This window comes from Callospermophilus lateralis, chromosome 10, assembly GCF_048772815.1.
Source record: "Callospermophilus lateralis isolate mCalLat2 chromosome 10, mCalLat2.hap1, whole genome shotgun sequence".
NCBI classification, from domain to species: domain Eukaryota; kingdom Metazoa; phylum Chordata; class Mammalia; order Rodentia; family Sciuridae; genus Callospermophilus; species Callospermophilus lateralis.
In genome coordinates, this window is record NC_135314.1 from 4100766 (window position 1) to 4122011 (window position 21246).

Sequence of the window (21246 nt, forward strand, 5' to 3'; positions counted from 1 at the left end):
ACTCCAAATCTGTAATGCTACAAAATCTGAAACTTTTCAAGTCCCAACATAAAGCCACAGTGGAAATGTGTACACTTGTGTTCACATGAGAGGTGCAATCCAAAAGCAGGCGCAACAAATACACTGCATATAATGACCTTTGAGTTGTGCAAATAAGGTGCAGAGGAAATGTAAGTGGATGTCAACTTTAGACTTGGATCCCATCCTCTGGATACCTCGAGTGTCTGCGGATATTCCAGAGTATGAAGACCCTAAAATCTGAAGTCCTTCTGGTCTCATGCATTTTGGATATGGAATACTCAGCCTGTAGTAAGAAGGTAGACTGAAACAGCCCTGTCAATCATCGCATTACAGAAACAGTCGACACCGGGGACTGGCAACCTTTTTTCTGTCATATGACCAGAGAGAAAATTTGTTAAGAGTTTTTTGGGCTACATGTTCTTTTAGACTTTTTTCCCCTAACTCTTTAAAAATGTAAAAACCATTCTCACACAACAAGCTCCACGTCAGATCTGGCCCGCAGGCTGTCATCTGCCAATGTCTTGTCTGAATGCCCCAGTTAAAAAACGGAGGTTGTCAAATTAGGTAAAAAGCCAGGCCCAGCCGTACGCTGCCAATACTGTCCGTGTAGAAACCCAAATGTGTTAACAGGGAAAGGGTCAAGAAGGGTGTCCCCTGTGGATGTCACCAAAGGGAGCCCAGAGGGGCTCTGCCTGCCTCAGGCAGCCGGAGCCAGGGAACTGCAGGAGGGAACACAGTGACTCCATGAATCCTAGCAAAGGTCCTGCTCGTGCACAGGACAGAATCACCCTGAACATTTTTGTACCTAATAACAGAGCTTCAATGCCCATAGTCAGGTCCACAAAAGCAGTCAGAAATGGCAACGCCCCTTTCTTAGAGGCAGAGCAAGGACATGGAGGTGACAAGTGGTACAGAGGACCTGGGCCACCACCAGCTGAGAGGACCAGCTTGGGACTATGCAAGGGTCCAGTCGCAGCAGCAGAATGCGCCTGTTTCCAACAGCACACAGGCACTGACTGTCATGGACCGAGTCCTTGGTCACAAGACAAGCTCCAGAACATTTAAAAGGGTCCATCTATGTAAACCATGTTGTCTGACCACAGTACAGTTGAATGAGATGTCAATGACAGAAAGCTATCTGGGAAATCTCCAAATATTTGGAAACAAGATGACACATTCCTCAAACTATAAAAACTCCAGAAGGAAACACAGGAGGAATTCTTTGTGTTTGAGCAAAATTTTCTTCCAACACCAAAAAATACAATCTATGAAAGAACTTCTCTTCCAAAGACAATACTATGAGACCGAAAAGGAATATCTGAAGTCACATTTCTGATAAAGGACTCATATCCTCAAAATATAAAGATCTCTGAATAACGAGGAAAAGTACAAAAAAATGTACAATAATGGGGAAAATTCAAAAATGGACAAGAGGATTTTTAAAAACTCTATATCACAGAAGCTGAGTGAATGGTCAGCAGCACACGAAAAGATGTTCAAGACTATTCGTCATTAGGAAAATGTAAATTAAAACCTCAATAAGGTGATGCTAAAGACCAATAAAATTTAAAAAAAAGGCAATATCGGATGTGGGCCAGGAAGAACGGGGGCTGCAGGGGGAATGTACTACGATACAGACAGACTTTGGAGAACAGCTGGGCAGGCTCTCAGGAAGTGAGACACACCTGTCCTGTGGACGACCACGCTCCTCCTAGGTGTTCCTACAGGAGAAAGGAGATACACACGCAGGGTTTGCACACCACTGGCAGCCGGTTGAGTCGGTTGTCCTTCCAATAAGACTGATGTGTTGGGATTGTAATCGTCCCCATTTTACAGATGAGGACGCTGAGGGTCACACAGACCACAGTTAGGCCAAGGGTGCCCGGCTCACAGCGGGGGCTAGGGTCTTTTCCTGGACTGAGCAGGGGCGTGAGGCTCTCCTGACATGCAGGCAGCAGCAGACCACGGCTCCAGTCAGCTCTGGGTCAGGAGGGGAACCTCCGGGCACCCTATGGTGTGCGTGCCACTGAGCTGTGGGGGGCGGGGGGGCCAGGTGGGCTCAATGCACTTTTTTTTTTTAATTATTCATTTTTCAGTTGTCATTGGACACGATACCTTTATTTTATTTATTATTTTTATGTGGTGCTGAGGATCGAACCCAGGGCCTCGCATGTGCTAGGCGAGTGCTCTACTGCTGAGCCCCAGCCCCAGCCCTCAATGCACTTTTTCTGTATGCTAGTTTCAACTTATTACAGTTTCCTGGGACGTGACCCCTGCCAGTGAGGGGCACAGGCACTGAACATTTTTAACTGAATACCCCAGTTAAAAAATGGAGGTTGTCAAATTAGGTAAAAAAGCAAGGCCCAGCCTGGTCACAGGCAGCTTTGTTTATAAAGTGAAAACACTCGCACTGGAAACAACTCAGAAGCTCGCCAGCAGGTGAAAGGAGGTAAACAAATCGTAGTACATCTCTATAACCCAGCTCTGCTCAGGAATAAGAACGCGTGAGCGGCTGGTACACTGAGCAACAGGGGCTTGAAATAACCGGGGAGCGCAGGAGCCAGGCAGAGGGATGCATGCTGTGATTCCATTTATAAAAGGTTCTAGCAAGTACTCTCCAGAGACAGAAGGCAGGGGTGGCTGCCAGGGAGGGGGTGGCGGAGCAGGGTTGGGAGGCAGGGAGCACAACCTGGCACCTGGCAGCCTCCTCCACAGGTGACAGTGTCAGGCACACACGCGTGCAGGGCTCATGGAGCTGTACCTGTCAACAGGACCTGTTTTGTTTATATGAATCATGTCTCAATAGATGGCTGAAAAAAAAAAAAAGGCAGTCAAAAAATAGATCTTCCGTACGATCCAGCCATCACACTTCTGGGCTACATCCCAAGGAGATGGAGTAGGCGTGTCGAGGACGCTCCTGCCTGTGTGGGCTGGTGGCTGCACTGTCCAGAGCTGGGATGTGGGGCAAACCCCGATGCCCATCAACAGAGGAGCAGGTAAAGGATATGCGGGCACAGACGCAAGGGAGCATGACTCAGCCACAAAGGGCTAGGACATCCTACTGTCCGCAGAAGAAGGACGTCCTGTCCGGTGGAACAAGCCAGGCACAGAAGAACCCGCTCGCATGTGCTCTCTTGGGCGGAAGCTAAAACATGTCCACCTGAAGCAAAATAGTGGTCGTGAGGGACTGCGGTGGGTGCAGGGCAGGGTGGGAAAGGGGGGCTGTATTTGATCAGCATCTGCTGTATGCATGACGGAAATGTTGCACAAACCCCATTAATGTGTACAAACTTTTTTAAAAAGCATGTCAAAAAATGACACATGGGACCTGATCACATTTGGGTTAAAGAAACAGAACCAGCCTCAGCCAGGCCAGGTTGGGAAGACTTTAGTATTGTTCTTCAAGCTGAACGCCTGAGTCACACTTTTTGTACATGACGGGTGTGTACAAGAGAAACAAGAAGATCCCAACATAAACTTTTCATCAACACACACATTGTTACTTTTATAGTAGTAATAATGGTTTTGGAAACAGCCCCTGTTTAAGGTCGTCAGACATCAAGCCTCAGTTGCAGACAACCGTCTTCTGCCCTTTGCCACAGACTAGCACAGCCGGGAAGAAGTGGATTTCAAGTCACTTCTAGGGGCAGTTTCTGGAAATGCCGTCACTGATGGTCTGCATGTTTCCTACACACCTGCCGATTCTACAACCAAGAGACAGATTTTAACCCTGTATGTCGGTTTACAGACCAGAGATCCCGGCACACAGTGGGCAGGAGGGACATGGGCTCTGGGGTTGGCCTTCCACGATGCAGACCCGAGCTCCCACTGTCCTGGCTTAACTGTGGTCTGTGGGATCTGAACTACCTCCTTCACCCTGTTTCCTCATCTGTAAAACAGGGACAATTACAGCCCCTACAGGTCAGTGTTGTTGGGAGGAAAACCATATCAACTGATGCTCAGCGTTTAGCAAAGGGTGTGGGGCAGGGTGGGGCTAGGCCACTGCCCGCTATTACTATTTTGTTATTTTCAATGTCTTGGGTAGAAATTTTGATTCTGGCCCTTTTGTCAGTCATCCCCCAAAGGTCAGGACTGGGTTGATAAGCAGCTCCTGGGAAAGTTCTATGTCACCAAGCACAGAGATTACAATGGTCAGATGTCCCCCGTAACATACAGCACAAAGTGAACCACCCCACGGGTAGAGAGGGCATGTGCATGGACCTGGTTTACTTGGAAGAATAGGCTGGAATCACCGGGGTTCTGGATCCAGGACCAATTTCCTTTGCAACCATGTGAAAGCCAGGTGTCCTGTGCTGCAAAATGAGGAACCAGCCTTGCCCCACCTGTCCTTGGGGTCCTTTTGATTACATTCTGTGTGGATAAGCAGAGGCTTAGCTCTGAAACTCTGCTCTTAGCAGCTAAGTTCCCTATTTTTAATCACAGGACTGTACCAGGCGATCCACTCCGACCTGCGGCAAGAAAACCTTGCTGTGAAATGACTGCCGCAATCCATGATGCGTTTCAAGTTGGACAAGCTGAAAGCTCTGCAGTTCTTGGGTGTGAAATGTCTCAATCTATAAAAAGAGATGGATGGTATTTCAGAAGCTTCGAGGCACTGAGATAACAGAGTTGCAGACTTAGCACTATTAGTTGCCCAGCTGCAGCCGCCAGCCCAGGCCGCACTGCCGCTCCTCTCCTCCTCCGGTGGATCTGGGGGAGACTAGATGAGCAGTTCCCTGTGGGAGCAGAGATGGGGGGCAGGGCGGCAGAAGGGAGCATCTGCGAACTTTTCCAAACATTCATGGCTCTTGCACCACCGCTGATATGCCCTGGCTGAAAATGGGGTTGAGGTCAACTGTGTGGTGTGGGAGAGCTTCCAGGGATTTCTAACCCAGGAGCCTCCACTGCTCCCTGATCCCAGCCCTTATAGGGAACCAGACCCTGTAAACCGAGAGTCGTCTTACAAAACAAAAATAAAACAAAGATAAAAGACACTGGGAGAGAAGGGACGCTCCCAAAGATTGGGGCTCCATCAACTTGATTAGTGTACTGGTGGCACCTGCTCCTATTACAACACAGCCCCAGGATAAAACGTTACCCCCGATTTTTATCTACTTTACTTATTTACTTTGGGGTGCTGGGGGTTGAGTGCAGGGTTTCATGCATGCCAAGCATGTGCTCTACCACTGACCCACTCCCCCTGCAATTATTTTAAGAGACAGGGTCTGGCTATGTTGCCTGGGCTGTCCTGAACTCCTGCCTCAGCCTCCGGAGTAGCTAGAAATATAGGGGCATCCACTACCCCCAGCTCTCCCCCATTTTCCAAATAAGTAGCTGAGACCAGAAGTAAAAGCCCTTCCTTGACCAGAAGTAGGTGCTACTGCTGAGATCTCAATACCCTGAACACTAAGGAGTGGACACCTGGGCTGAGACGCCTGTGAAAGTCTAGCCCATTGGTGGAAGGGGACGGGGAATCTCCACCACCTCGGAAGCTCGAGTCGGCCTGAGGTCTGCAGAAGGTCTTGGGGAGAAGGGCAAGAAAGAATCTCCCAGGAGAATTGGAACCCTCAGACCGCCACCTGAAGCATGGTTGGAGTCTGAATTCACACCACCTAGTGTAGAAACCTACGAGTTCTCATGGTCAGAGGACACCACAAAATGGTTTTATGGTGACCTGCTCACAACCCAAGGCACACTGAACTCTCCCAGGAGGAGAATCAGCACTCCCACCAAAGAGGAGCTCAACAAAACATTACAAAACAACCCAACAAAAATGTCCACCATGAGAGGGAAGTGTCTCCACAAAAGTAAGACAGACTCTTCATCAATGAAAGAGAAGTAGAAAAATGGATGCAGAATTATACAGAAGCTGCATTCGAAATGGTCGACAACTCAACAAAATACCAACAGGATCCTGTTTAAATAGTTGATTCAAATGTTCATAAAACAAAAGAAAACAGAGAAGAGAAGCTTTACACAAAAGAATAAGGAAAGGAACCAATACTAATCAATGAGCAAGAATAGGAAATCCAGAAGTAAATATCCATCTTCCAGAATTTACTGGAATTTGATGTGTAATAGTTGTGGGATTTCAAATTAGTAAAGAAAAGATAGACTGTTTGATAAATGTTATAAGGAACAATGGGATAGTCATCCAGAGGGAGGCCGTTTAACCCGTATATCCTACACATATTCTATGCAAGGTAAATTAAACATAAAGTTGTTGAATAAATTTTAAAAAAACCACACTTTTAGTGAGAAAAGTTATTTAAAAGGGGACAGTAAACCCAATTGTCTTAAAGCAGAAGACTAAAATGTGTAAATACACAAAGTGAACATTTATTACACTGAAATACATTATATGGAAAATTTTAAAAATTTACGATGGAGATATGAATTCTAGGTTTTCTTAATTCCCCTTCACAGACTTTCATAAGAAAAATCTTTCTAAGATTCTCTTATGAAAGAGAATTTTCTTCAAGAGAAAGAACTGCAGTGTAGTGTTCCACTGAATGAAAAGTCAGCCATTTGTTTAACCCACTCTCCTTTGATGACTTGTTGGCTTTCTCTTGGATGAGAAGGACATGGGAGTACCATTCTGAAATTCCTAAATGATGTATTGCTTTCATTCTCTTATGAACAAAGCTGTTGTGAACCTTCTGGCCAAGACTTTGGGTAGACGTCCACATTTCTTTGCATACATCTGGGATTAGAATTGCTGAGTTATGAAACAGGCACATGTCTGATGTTAGAAGAAATCGTGAAGCAGTCTCTCTATTCACACCAAACACTTCCAAGAACTATGAATCCCTAAATTTAGGATTAAAAAGGAAATTCCACAAGCCTTCCCCATTCATCATGCTCAATGGTGATACATGGAAAGTATTCCCCTTAAAGACAAAAATGACCATTATTATCATTTCTATTCAATACTGTCTCAGAAGGTATCACATAATAAACATAAATAAAATATGTGAAGATTATAAAAGATTAAAATGTATTATTTTCAGATTATTTGAGTAACTTAGTGGAAAATCCAGTGACTCTAAAATAAAATAGGAACTCAGTGATGTGGCTGGATAAAAGATTAATGTAAAAAAAATGCATACTTACATAACAACCCACTAGAAAACGCTATTTTAAATCATACCATCTACAGCAACAGCAGGAACTAAGAGGTGCCTAGTACATATAATTTTTATGGGGGGAAAAAAATCACAAAACACTGCAGTACACCATAAAAGAAGAACTAAACAAATGAAGAAATTTAGCACATTCTTGGGGCAAGACTTCATATCATAAAAATGGGTATTCTTCCCAAATTAATCTATAAATTGAAGGCTGTGCTCACCAAAATACCATTAGAATCTCCACCTGTCTTGACAAGAGAAACCAAAGGACAATTTTAAATAAGAATAAGGAGAACGGCTTGTTCATGTGCACAAAGATGTTCTCTGTAGTACTGTGTGTACTTGCAAATATGAGAAACAACCCAAATGCTAATCTACCTGAGATTGGGTGAATAATCTGAGATTATTCACATGTGAGGATATGATATAGCAGTTAAAACAAATGCCCTGGTACTCATATCAATATGGAAAATCTAGAAAATCTAATGTAGAACTGTGAAATCAAGTTAAAGTATATGCACATTACCATAGCACTCACAGAAATTGAAAAACAGAAAGAAAACAAAAACAACCACTAACCAACCAATATATTTGCCATAAGTGTGTGTTAGGCAGCTTTGAGATGCTCCCAAAGTACCCCGCTTCCTGGTGCCTAACCTGTGCAGTCCTCTCCCACATGCAGTAGGGTTGCTGGCCAATAGTGGGGGTGGAAGTGATGGCATGTCACCACTGAGATTAGGTCATAAAAGGACTGTTTCCACCTTGGGCCTCCAGGTGCACACCTTGGATCACAGGTGCCCTGTCTTGAGAACATTCATGGTGAGGAATGGGGGCTCCTGCCAATCACCGTGTGAGTGAGCCTGGAAGCAGCATCTGCCAACATCACAACTGCAGCTCAGGAGAGGAAACCCTGAGTGGGAACCAGCCAGCCCACCATGCTTCCCTTCCCGACCCTCAGAACTGTGCGAGAAACTGTGATAAGGAACTGATAAGTCTTGGGGACAATTATTATGCAGCAATAGGTAACTAATGTAAAGTACTTATATATATATATTATATATTATATTATATATTATATTTATCAATTTCAGGATAAAGGGTAACTCTGGGGAAGGTGTGGGAATGAGGTGTTGGCTTTGCTTTTTTTAAAAATTTCTTCACATTTTTGAAGAACATATGTCACAGTGTCAACATGTTAAATCTGGATGCTCCACAAGTGTGCCCAAGGTGTGTAGGGTCAACCTTCTGTATACGTGGGTTCTTCCTCGGTGGAGTCAACCAACCACAGATTAAAAATATTTGGAATAAATGGAGTCTGGACTGACCAGGTACTGACTTGTCACCACTGTTCCCTACGCAGTGCAGCACAACAACCACTTATGTGGACTGACACTGAACCAGGAAACCTAAGCCATCTGGGGATGGTTTAGAGCATATGAGAGTGTGTGTTCAGGTTCTGGGCAAAGGTACACCTAGGGACTGGAGTGCCCACGGACTGTGGCATCCTCCAGCGGTCCAGGGCTAATCCCCCACAGACACTGTCATTTTCTGACATTTAAAACATCTATCTACTCCTTCAACATTTTATAATTAAAAATGAAGGATTTTAAAAAGGAAAGGCAGGATAACCATTCCATTTATTAGAGGTCTATAGAGCACCAACAGCTCCTTTAATTGCAGCCCTGAGGGATGCAATTACTTTAATGGCTAAGTAATTTGCATTGAAGAGGGGACATACATCAGGGTATATTCCCACAGCCAGCATAATCAAATGTTTAAGTGCCAAAGCCTTCAATCCACTTTAAAAAAGCAATAACACCAAAAATCTTATGTAAGAGCATCTAACAAATAATTCAGAAGAAAAGAAGGAAACAATGTGGTCCTGCCCAGAGACACTCCATATTAAGCCATTTCCAACAGCAATTCACTTGGGAAACTCACCACCGCTCCACTCTGAGGTATTCAGCAAAGTGGACGTGAGGACAGCTGTTGCCTAGTATCCCCTACTTTAATGGTAGGTATTTAACGAGAGAACAGAAATGGTGTGCAAAACTGCTTTAGTTCTTAAGATCCCCTCAGTCAAAAAGAAGTAAATCATTCACAGTTGGAAAATATGGTGGCATTTCAGGCCATGTGGTCCCACTCACCCCCACACTCAGCGACACTCACTCAGTGACAGCCTAACAGGCAGAAGTTAATGCACATGGAAAAGTGGACGTCTGATCTCAAGGGTGGAAAACATGGCCAATCTTGAAGACTTCAGGTCTGCTCACCTGCACCAAGTCGATTAAGTGTGCGTTGACACCTAGCAAGGTGCCCCGCCAGGTACCCACGTGTCCTGGGCTGGGGGTTTATCATACAAAATATGAGCTGGCCTATCAGTCCAGAGGTAGCTTTTCCTTTTAATACACTCTTCTTGGGGCTGGGGTTGTGGCTTAGTGGTAGAGCACCTGCCTCACACACATTGAGGCACATGAGGCACTGGGTTTGATCCTCAGCACCACAGAAAAATACATAAATAAAGATTGTATCCATCTACAACTTAAAAATTTTTTTTAAAAATATTGCTCTTCTTCCATTCCCCAAATTGTTGGACACTTTGAGAAACACTGGTGTGCTGTCAGAGGATGGGAAGAACCCCTCCCCTGCTCTAGTGACCAGGTTCAGACTATGGTTTAGGTATTAAAACCCAAACTCCCTCCCTAGCAACTCAGCTGCACATGTGGCATTTACCTTCCTGGCCTCTCCACGTTTTTCAGCTGGACTGGAACAGAGTGAAGGTGCCTATGAGGCTCCCTGGGGGCTGGTCCAGCATCCCTCCCTGTCCCTCAGCTCCGTCTCATGATTAAGGCTTTTCCCCATCAAGTCAAATTTCCTTTCCTTGCATGACACAGAGATCTCGTACTTCACTCTGAGCCCGTCTTTGCCTCTTCTGCTCCTCTCTGTTGTCAGTTGTGGTTCAACCCCAGGGATCTACCATTCCTCTCTCCCTTGGCATCTAACCAGCAAAACATCAGCATTTCACTCTGTCTCTGACTCCAAGGCCAAGGCAGCCCCGATTTTTTCAGCCTTTGAACTCCAGGTCTGATACACTGCAGCCATCCTGGCCACCTACCTGGGCAGACTGTCCCTCCATGAGTTTCCGGCAGCTCAACTGCGTACTGGCTCCTTTGGCTGGCCTCCTCCTGGCCAGCCTGGACTGCTAGCCGCTAGTGCCCCATCCACCCTAAAGCCAGGTGCTGCCTGAACTCCCCATCAGAGCAGCCTGCTCAGCTTTCACAGGAAGACCTGCCGGTCCTCAAGCTAGACTCTGCAGAGCAACTCGCTGGGTTGCCCCACACCACCCTTCAAATAAGTTTCACAAGAAAAATGGGCTCCTTGGTCTTATTATTTTAGGATTTTGAGAAAAAGCAATGATAGGTATTTATTTCTTATTTCACAATGAGGATTGTGTTGAAGGAAGAATATACACAGCTTGAATATGAATGTTCTTCTTTATGTTCCTTTAACCGTCAAAGACCTGTAATTCAGGGCCTGGGTGCATGTGGTTCAGTGGCAGAGCATGGGCTTAGCTTGAGGCCCTGGGTTTCACAGGGCTTCACAGGCAGCACCCCAAAAATAAAACACAAAACCTTGGGACTCGACACCAAGGTCCCAGGGAGGATATGTACTCTGGGTGCACGGCCACTCTCACCTGACCTGAGAGGTAACGATAGTGACTCACGGTTACTGAGCACTTGCCCTGTGCTGAGCACAGGGCGAACTAACACGGGACATGGATTATCTCACTGCATCTTCCCAACAACCCTGCCACCCATTCTGTTCTCTGGGTGAGACCTGGTGACCGAGGACAGGCTTGACCTGCCCTGCAGCCCTGCTTCCCAGCTGGTGCCCTTACACCAAGTGCCCTCTGAACATGAGGAGCGCTCACCTGCGCACGGGCTGGCAGCAAAGCCCACCCTCTTCTGCGCTCTGTCGAAGACCACGTAGAAGCCTTCCATCACGGTGGCACCGATCACCAGCGCGTTGGTGGAGGAGGAGATGCCGAATCGGTAGCACTCGTAGTTCAGGCCAGCCCCCATCATGGGCTGGATGTAAAGCTGTGGGGGAAGGGGAGGGGGAAGAAGAAGAAACGGCACCAGTCGGACGGTGTCACAAAACAGTGACGGTCACCGCAGGCTCGGAGGCCCCCATGGTGAAGGGGAGCCACGGAGAGACAGATGGCAGCATAGTCCCTGCCACCCAGGAGACAAGATCAAAAGCATAGTGACATCCATGCTTATTGAAAGGGACAGAAACACGAGGACACACACACGCCACCTGTGGCTTACGCAGGCACGTGCTTACAGAAGGAGTCTGTCTGTCTGTCTGATCAGACCAGCATGGAGAGAGGGGCCTCACTGCACTTCCCATGTGCAGGGAAGGTGAGCAAAGGCCCCGAGGCAGGAGGTGACTGTCTTCAGGGTTGTCTGTAGGTGGACATCCCATGGCTGCTGTTCTGGGGAACCGTCCCTGCAGTATGGCCCTGTCATTGTTGGACTGTCTGTCTGCAGACCCTGGCTCAGGGCCACAGGAACCACAGCTCCTCCCTAGATGTCACCACCTTGGCAAAGGGTGACTCCGTGACTGTGCTGAGTGAACGATGGTGCCGAGCCTGACCCGAGTCCAAGGACACTGATCTATAGATGCGACCAAGCAGCTCCCTGACACTGGGCAAACCGAACTTGGATCTTTTACTCAGTCCTGTCTGTGTATGTCCCAGTAGATTTTTCCAAGCCATACATCTTGTAATATGTTGGGAAGCTTCAGTCTTGCTGGATCTCAGAATAAACTGTCTGCCCTAAACTAAAATAGCACAAATAGAAAAACTAGTGGTATTTAGGCGGAAAGTAAGTACATTTTTAAGGTTATGTTAAAAAAAAAAAATCAGAATTGCCCTGTCGGCTGACACTAAAGTATGCTATTATTTTTTTTTTAATTTTATTGGTGCATTATGATTATACATAATAGCAAGATTGATTCTGCCCTATTTGCACACATATCATAGCTATAACCTGACTCTGCTGCACTCGTGGTCATCTGCCTGCCTGTGATTGCTGAGGCCTGAGAGCCCACCCTGGACCTTTGTGGCAAGAAGCCTGAGGATGCCCTGGGTGTCAGTACAGGGGCTGGCTGGGCAGGGCCAGCTGCTCAGGGGTGGCTCCCCACGTAATCCCTGATGGGCACAGCAGCAAAGGGAGCTCACGGAACCTCCTCTCCCAGGTGATTGCCTCTGTCCTCCCCCAGCAAGGAGGAGGGGGACCAAAGGAACAGCGAGTGACCTGAGTGAGAACCCAGGACAGCAGCAGGGAAAACAGATCTGTGCACATGAAACTGTGAGCGGGTCAAGGTCAACCCCCCAGTCTCCCATCTCCCAAGAGGGAGTCACGGTGAATTCTCACAAGGACACAGCAAGGGCTCCTTCGTGATAGTCCTGTGTGGTCCGAAGCTTGGTCCCCACGGCAGCTTCCCCACTAGCTTCAGTTCTTGTGGCCAGGAGGTGCTGTGGACAGAGAGCTCTCTGCCTTCCCACGCTCCCCACAGCTGCTTCTCCCGGTCCTGGGCTCTGTCAATCAACCCTCAGGCCCTTATTTACCACTTCTTGCCCACCTTTGTCCTCAGGCTGGCTTTGGACACTGGCTACAAACCACATGGATGAGACAGTGTCCACGTATTGCAGTTTGACTGACCAGTTGTTATAAACAACACATTATTTTAAAGATGCTGAAAATCAATCTTTCTAACAGCCGTCTATGCAGGGTGCTCATTCAAGGTTATCTGGAAACGTCTTTGGTTGGCGTTACTCCCTCTCCTTCACAGTGAGAAAGAAGGGCCGAGCCACCCGCTCCAAGTTACTCGGGATTCAAGGGTGGTGCCGACGGTGTCACTTGAGCCCTCATGCCTGGCCTGTGTGTCCTCGGCTGAGCTGCTCTCCTGTGGCCTTCTGTCCCCCCTCCCAGGACCCCGGGACCTGAACACAGGAACAAGTGGTATTGCTCTCTCCTTCAGAAGTCAGCCCCTCCCGATTCTCCAGTCCCAGCTCTATCCCCCATACCCAGATCACAATTGGGACCCACTCCTGTGTCAGCAGCAAGCGCCTTCCCCCTGCTGCCTGCCAGTGTCCAGAGGAAGGCCGTCTCTGAACCTCAAGGTGCCCATCTTCATCCCCCAGGAATTAATAACCAACAGAGAGGAGACATCAGATGACTTTCACAAAGAAAACAGAAGGCAAAAGGAAAGAGGAAACAGCACAGAATACATCCCAAATAGATGACCCCGCCCCAGAGGGGTGGACTGGCAAACACGCAGCATGCGTTTGAAGGGCAAGTTCACAAACGGGTGATTCTGTTCAGCGAGTCTCAACAAAAGCAGGGCTTGTCTGAGCTGGGTCTTAGAAGACGGGAGGGATCTGCACACACGGAGGAGGAGGGATGGGCTCCCAGGACGGGCGCCGGTGGAACTCAGGCCAGGAGATGGGAGAGGCTGAGGCACCCCATGGGGGTCGGGGGTGGTGGGAATCGGCTGCAGAGGAGGACCCAGCCTGCTGGGGAGCTGGTGGTGAGAGGATCTGGGCTAGGGCTGTGGTCTGGAGAGGGGTTGAGGGATGCTGTCTGCTCAGGCACTCAAGACAAAGGACTCTGTCTGCGGCTACTGGAATCATAGTGAAAAATGATAATGCCTCCATGGCTGAATAAAATGGTGTGGGGCACATGCTACAAAAGTGCTACCCTTCTTCATGGCCACCCTCCACAATGTGTCTCCGTGGCTCCTCCTACTATGAGGGGCTTCTCTATTCCCAGCCCCAGAATCTGATGACCTTGGGGTCCTTTGGAGGGTACTGCGGAGGAGAGGGCTGACAGTTCTGAGCCCAGAGGTCAGGGGTCACAGCAGGGATCCTCTCCTTAGAACCCAGTTGCAATGTCAAAGTCAGGTATGGAATGCAGAGAGACACGTGGACCCATCATGTTGCCCACCCGGCCCCCAGTCTATGCTTAAGGCTACCCTCCAGCCCCCTGTTCTGGGGCCAAGGAAGCCCAGCGCCCGCTACCGACCAGAGACAGGTGAGCCAGCATGGCGGAGACCAGCAGACCTGTGGGCTCAGCACCAGTGTGTGCCTGGGGGAGAAGGCTGTCCAGTGGGGGGTGTGGCACCTGTAATTCACGGGCCTCTGCACAGAGCCCCTGGTTCTGCTCCTTACTGTAGGAAGCACAGAGGCAGCAGAGGTTCGCGTAGGTACCTGAGGCAGGATGGTGATGCGGAAGGATCGGCTGGAGTTCTCCTCCCTCAGGTAGATGGAGATCTTAGGGAAGTAGGACCAAGGCGTTTCAGAATTCGCCCAGCACGCCAGCTGGGCCCCGCTCCAGAACCCGTCAGAAAATTCTGGAATCTAGACAAAACAAGATCCCGTGAGAAACAGGGAGCAGTCTCGCGCGTCAACAGGAAACAGTGCCCGGCTTGCCTGGTCCCCTCGCCAGATGCCCACGGGCACAAACAGCATTTCATGTGGACAGAGTGGCAGGGACTTCAGTCCCTTGGGGGTGTTGCTAAGGATGAAATAATAATCGTAAAAGCTGCTCAGACTCACAGAGCGCTCTTGAGCGTGAGCACTGGGCTTATGCAGCGGTAGCGACTTGGCCTTCAGCCCCAGCCGGGTGGCCACTGGACCCCTTCACTTTGCAGATAAGGCAACCAAAACACAGAGAGGGGCCGAAACTGCCCCAGGCCACACGGTGGTGGGTGGCAGCCCCTTAGAAGAGAGAAACCCTACTGTGACCCTCAGGGCCCTTATGGGTGTTGCTGCCCCCTGGATTCCTGACTCCTGCGAGGGCTGGAGCCTGGCAGTCCTCCAGATCTTGGCTCGGGTGCCACCTTGTCCCTGATCCTCACGGAGCGCCCACGGCCACCACCGCACACCTGTCCCCCCCGAGGCCCTTAGCCTGGGACACTTCCTGGTGTGGTGCGGCTCTGCTTCCAGCCCCAGAGCCTAAGCCCTCTCCCCTTGGTCCCCTGAAGTCCTGACGCCTGCATACGGATGAGACTCAGGGGTGGGGGGAATGAAGGCACCCAGGGACATAGACATGGCCACCAGCTCAGGACGCCCCCTTGTGCCTCACTGGGAGGGGAGGGGCGGAGCCAGACCCCCTGTGCGAATCCTGCAGGTTCCTTACCCCTGTATCTCTCCCAGCAGCCTCCCCAGCAGCCTCCCCTCCTCCACCTGGGGCAGGACCCCACACCCGACGTGTGTTGAGGCAGAGGTAGGAGAGGACAGAGGGAGTGAGGAGGGATGTCTGTCCAGGGAGCTGAGAATGAGCTCTGGGCCAGGTGGACACACCCCGGGAGGGGCGGCAGGTGGGAGCCACAGCTGGAGTCCTCACCGCTCAGGGAGGAGAGTTTAGGGAAGGAGGACCGACCGAGGTGAGCACACGGAGGCACCTCATCCCACCCCAGATCCCCCCGAAATACAAACCCACTGAACACTAACTCGGCATCCCACCCTGAAGGACCCAAGCCTAGGGTCAGGGCCCAGGGTTTTTATTTCCTTTAACTCTCTGAATCCAGCCCTCTCCTCACTAGAGAGGAAACCAAGGCAGCAGAGCCAGGAACGGGCACCTAGCAGGGAGAGGAGCGGCCGGTCCTTGGGCCCTACCCTCCAGGACCGACGATGCACCCTGTGCACTCTCTGCCCAAGGCAAACAAGCGGCCCGCGTCTCTCCTTCCCGATGGCGCGGAATGAAATCAGAGGATAATTTTAGACAAGGCAAGCAGATGTCGTCTGCTCACTCCTTCTCCCCAAGTGAGTAGCTGCTGAGCACGTGCTGCGTGCTCTCAGGAGGCTCGCGCCCCAGGCCCACAGAGCCCAGGCAGTGGGACGCCTGCTGTGGCCACACACCGACCCTGCACACTCACCCGGGGGGACACTGGTAAACATCAACCATTCAGAGCACCACATGGGCACGTTCTTGCTGTCTGGGAAACGGGCACAGCACTCCTGATTTAAGGTGGGTCTCGTGTCCCACAAGCATCCTGGCTTCTCAGCACTAAAGCCCTGACTTGGAGTTTCTGGATCCCGCAGATATGCTGAGCAAGCTGGTCATGGGCTCTGGTCTCGGCTGCAGCTGCCAGGATGCCCCGCCCCCGCCGAGTCACACCAGGCTCCACGTCCTCCCCGCGTCCTTTCTTGCCATTTCCCTCATGTCCTGTGGACTTGCTGCTCTTCCCATGCAGCTTTAGACTTTGGAAGTTTTGGTTCAGGACAATTGGACCCCCTCTTGCTCCCTACGTTTCTGCTATAAGCTGCAACAAAATGACAGTTACGCATCTTCTTATCAGTCCATCCTGGTTCCATGGCGGGACACCAGCCCCACACGACCACCAGCACACGGGCTTTGCATGGAAATCCTCACTTTTGGTGATCTTGCAAAAACCGCCTCAAGTGTGCAGATGCCACGAAAACACCTACAAAGTCAGAAGCGGTGTCCAAACAAGTTGTAGTGGTGCCTCGTTGGGCGTTTCATGGAAGCTCTCTCTACCAAGTGCCGACCACACACCAGCTCGGGGCATCTCCCCCAAACTCCCTCAACAGCCCCAGAGAGGAGAAGGCGGAGGCTCTCTGAGGGCAGCTCTCTCCAGGCACCCAGCCGCTAAGTGGTAGAGGCTGGACCCCACCAGATTCCGCTGGACCCCAGTGCTGTGTTCTGTCCAGTGCTTTTGGGCCCACCCTGATGTCCTGACTGTCCAGACAATCGGGTTGACACTGAAAGTTCCAGCAGCCAGGTCCCAATTTTAACTGCCCTTCAGAGCAGGGCCATGAAATATTCACTAGTTTGGCCAACTGACCTTTGTCATCTGTGAAACAAGTCCTTCTTCCCCCAGAAGTGGGGGATAAGGTGCCAGCACACGGTGGTGAAGGCCAAAGACGGGTGATGTTCAGGGCTACCTGTCTTGGCTTAAAGGCCACACAGGCACCCTCGATGCACCGTCACTTTAACATGCAGTCATGCACCAAGTGACAGCGTCCCAGCCAACAACAGCCTGCACCTACAAGGGAGGTCCCGGGAACCACATCGGAGCTGCCTCCAAGTGACAGTGTGGTCAGCGTGGCCACCGTGCAACGTTTTACTTCTCCCACGTTTGTGCTGAAGCTGGGGTACATCCCCGTCCTATGAAAGTACATGATACTGATAACAGTAAGAAATGACCGTGTACAGGAGCCGCCTCGCAGGGCATGTGGCCACTGTGCTCCTGACTGCCCTGCGCCACCAGGCTCCTCTAGGTACGCGCTACTGCGTCCACCCGGCCCAGCGAGGCATCTCTCAGAGCACATTCTGTCCTCAAGCGACAGGGGACTGTGGTAGTGTCACGAAGTACTGCACCCGCTGCTCTGCGATGGAAACCCCAGGCAGAGTCGACCGTTCTGGGCCAGCTCCTCGGGGTCAACTGGAAGGCGTTACTTACTGGCTAACACCAAGCAGGACGTGAACTTTGTAATAATAGGTTTTAAAAGTCCACCCTTCAAAACCTTCAGCACACACAGAGTGATAGCTCTGTCACCGTGCTGCTAGACTCTGTCACAGTGCTACTCTGGGCGTGTGATCAGCACCCGATGCTCCTGGCGCTGCACGAGCCCGCGGGACTCACCATGGACGTGCGGGACTCACCATGGACGTGCGGGCCACAGCCTCCACCACCGCGTCGAATACCTTCTGGGGCAGGCGCAGCAGTGTGGTGCCGCTGTCCACGATGGCCTTGTCCGCGTTGTACTAGAAGGGAGGGGCATCTGCATCAGGGCACACTCCCACCAGCATGGCTGGACCTGCCACTTGGAGCGGCCCCATGCCCTCTCCCAGGACCCCCGACCCAGCACAGAGGGAACCCCTTACTTTAGAGGCTGACGTGACTTATCAAGGCCACATCTGCAAGCTGCACAGATCAACTTTCTATTACCTACTCGTGGGCAAGGAGGACCACCCCCCATAGCTCGCCATGTTCGCATTTGAGAGGAGACTGACAGGACAGGACACCCGTGGTGGGCACTGCTGTTGTTTGCCTCTGGAGTGCCCCGAGGCCCACCTGTGAAAGGCTGGGACTCCAGCCCCAGGTGCCCTTGGCAGGTGATGGGAAGTTTAAGAGGTGGCACTTGCAGGAGGCACAGGTGACTGGGGCGTGACCTTGCAGGGGATTGTGGGACCCTGGTCTCTTCCTGGCACCCTGCTTCCCAGCTTCCTCTGTTAAATACTCCCACCATAATGTGCTGCATCCCCACAGGCCCAGAAGCAACAGGGCAGTCGGTCATGGACTGGAATCTCCAACCTGTGAGTCAAAATCAACCTTTCCTCTTTTTAAGTTGGTTACCTCAGTTACTGTCATGGGAAACTTACACACACACACACACACACACACACACACACACACACATGCGGCAGCCAGCCCTGTCCCCACTGTCACATTCTTGATGTGACAGAGGAGAAAGGGGATCAGTGGGCCAACCAGAGATAGGCCACTACATCCACTAGGGACCCAGCTGAGTGAAGCTGCCTGGGAAAGGAGGAGGCATGGCAATTCCACCCTCCTACTTTACACGAGTCTGTGACTCCCATGGCCAAACATGCCAGTGAGCCAAGGAAGTGAGCAGGAGGAGTGAAGAATTTGGAGAAAATGAAACGAACTGACTTTTTAATATTATTTTCAAACACGCTTATTTTCAGTTTAAAAACTAATGTGAAAGTCAACTCTGCTTGCTCCTAAAACTATACATTTTTGTACCTGTATGAAGAGTGAATACATGACAGTCCTGTAGGAGGCTGAAATGTGGCATGGCCTGGGCGTTGTCACTTGCTCTTTTGAGGGATGGCAGCATGTAGGGCATGCAGGATAGAGCCCAGGCCTAGGAATCCAGCCTCAAGATAGGCGCTGTGCGCTCTCTCTCTCTCTCTCTCTCTCTCTCTCACACACACACACACACACACACACAGGCCCGCATATGGGTCCATCGGTGAATTGTGAAGTGTGAATAAGTGCCTCTGACATGAACACAGATTTAGGGCTGGGGCTGAAACACTGTCACAACAAAACACAGGTGTGTGAGCCTTGGTCCCGGGGAGTCTGCACGTGAGCACGGGTGGAGGAAGGTGGTGGTGAAGGGCAGGGAGCTGGTGGGCAGGAGCACAGGAGCCACGGGGTCTTTCACAGGCCATGCTGAAAGGCCACAGCGCTCATGATGTCACACGTGCCCCGATAAAAGCCACAGAGCAGTGAGAGGGTGCCTCGCAGAGTCACAGCTGTGTGTCCCTGGGCCCGTAGCGCCTACCTCGTGACCCAGCAGGCAGGCTCTTCCTTGAGCAGGAGCTGTGAGCTCAGCGGGTGGGGACCGCTCTCGAGGGCAGGGCTTGGCCACACAGGGCAGATAAAGTACATGGCTTTGGGGGGTTCAGTTTTGCTGAGTTCTTTCCCCTCCGTCCCCGATTCTGATAGAAATCTGCTTGCTTCCTCCTCTGTAGCGGAGGTCAGGGACCCCCAGGTCAAGGCACTGCAGAAGGGTATAGTTGGCTCTGGGCTCCTCTCTCCCTGCCTTGTGCTAGCTTTGCCCCATTAAGCCAGGGGGTCTCAGGGGCTGGAATTCATGCACTAAATTACCATCCACAAGGCCCTGTGTCTTTTCCCATAAGAATCTCCTGAACTAGCCTGTGACATAAGGCACCTTCTGACTTCCTGTGCAGGCTCCAGATGTGAATGCTGAAGCACACCAGGCCCAGGCCCCAGACAGGCCCGACAGAGTGGCGGGTGCTCACCTCTTTGCAGTCCAGATTAAGGCTCTGGCCTCCGATTTCCAGTTTCAGAATTTCTATCTGATAATACCACTCCTCCTTTATGGGGGTATACCAGATGTCTCCTTTATACAGACTGGGTTCAATTCCACCCAGGACCTGGGGAGGAAAGTACAGGTGTAAGAGGAAGAGCACAGCCAACATTTCCACCTAGAAGCACTCGTTCACAGGTGAAGCCTCATTGGAGTTAGCACTTGTTCTTTATTGTGATGTTGGGAAGCAAATACTGATGCTTCAAAGTTAAATGGGGAATGTCTGAGGGCCACAACGGCAAGGTCACACGGAGCCATGCCCTGGTGTAACCAAGACCCCTTGGCGGGGTCCTTATCTAAGGAAAGCACACACGACTCCAGCTTCAGAGCATTGAGACCCCCACCCCAAACAGATGCAATAAGACACCTAGCTGCCCTGACAGATGGTAACCAGTCCCCTGGAGGGCAGGGACCAGGAAAGCAGAGCACGGGGGCGTCCCCAGTCACAGCATCAGGCTGCAAGTGCTAGGCTACCCTGTCCCCTGGGAGCAGGGAGAGAAGCGCTGGGAAGCTGGGTACAGTGGTGCACACCTGTAATCCCAGGGACTCAGGAGACTGAGACAGGAGGGTCACAAGTTCAAGACCAACCTCAGCAACTTAGAAAAACCTTGTCTCAAAAAATAAAAAGGAGGGTAGCTGGGGACACAGCTCAGTGGTAGAGAAACCCTGAGTTCAACTCTTACTTTACACAAGAAAAAAAAAGACAAAGACAGGAGTATTGGGAGCTGGTGACCATCAGCCGATGACAGTGGCTGGGATGGGTGCTGAGCATGCCTCTCAGGGTCAGGGCAGAGGGGGTGGCCAGCTCTCCCGGAGATGGACTCTCCTGTGCATCTTCCTGTCCCCTGTACTCTAGATGTCTGGGTGCAGGGTCCCCCAAGGGAAGTTCTGGCTACAGTGTATCTGTGCGGCTGATAGTCTGGATTGTGTTTCCATAGGAAACACCTGCTCCCCGTGCTGTGTGCCCATGTTCCTGTCTCCCAGGGAGTGCATGGCCCCCACCTACAGTAGACCCAGCTGCCACCTCCCCTCTGCTCCTCTGTGCCTTTCCTCTCCCTGAAAGCAGTGTGCTTTCAAAGGTCAATAAGGACAGAGGGAGTGGGATCTGGAGGCGCATATTTCTAGATGGCGGCATGATTAGGAAGGATAAAATAATACCCAAGCTTATCCATTTTTAAAAGCTTCTATAACAAAGAGTAT

At 50.6% G+C, this 21246-nt stretch overlaps 1 protein-coding gene across 2 annotated transcripts in view; it reads right to left on the reverse strand.

Moving 5' to 3' along the window:
* Bace2 (beta-secretase 2) overlaps window positions 1-21246 on the reverse strand; it is a 91535-nt gene that overhangs the window by 16026 nt on the left and 54263 nt on the right. For both annotated transcript variants that reach the window (XM_076868756.2, XM_076868755.2), the window contains exons 5-8: window positions 19979-20113; window positions 17849-17950; window positions 14428-14577; window positions 11083-11251 (exon numbers count right to left, since the gene is read on the reverse strand). In XM_076868756.2, the coding sequence (XP_076724871.2) occupies window positions 11083-11251; window positions 14428-14577; window positions 17849-17950; window positions 19979-20113 (556 nt within the window). The remainder of the gene's footprint in view (window positions 1-11082; window positions 11252-14427; window positions 14578-17848; window positions 17951-19978; window positions 20114-21246) is intronic.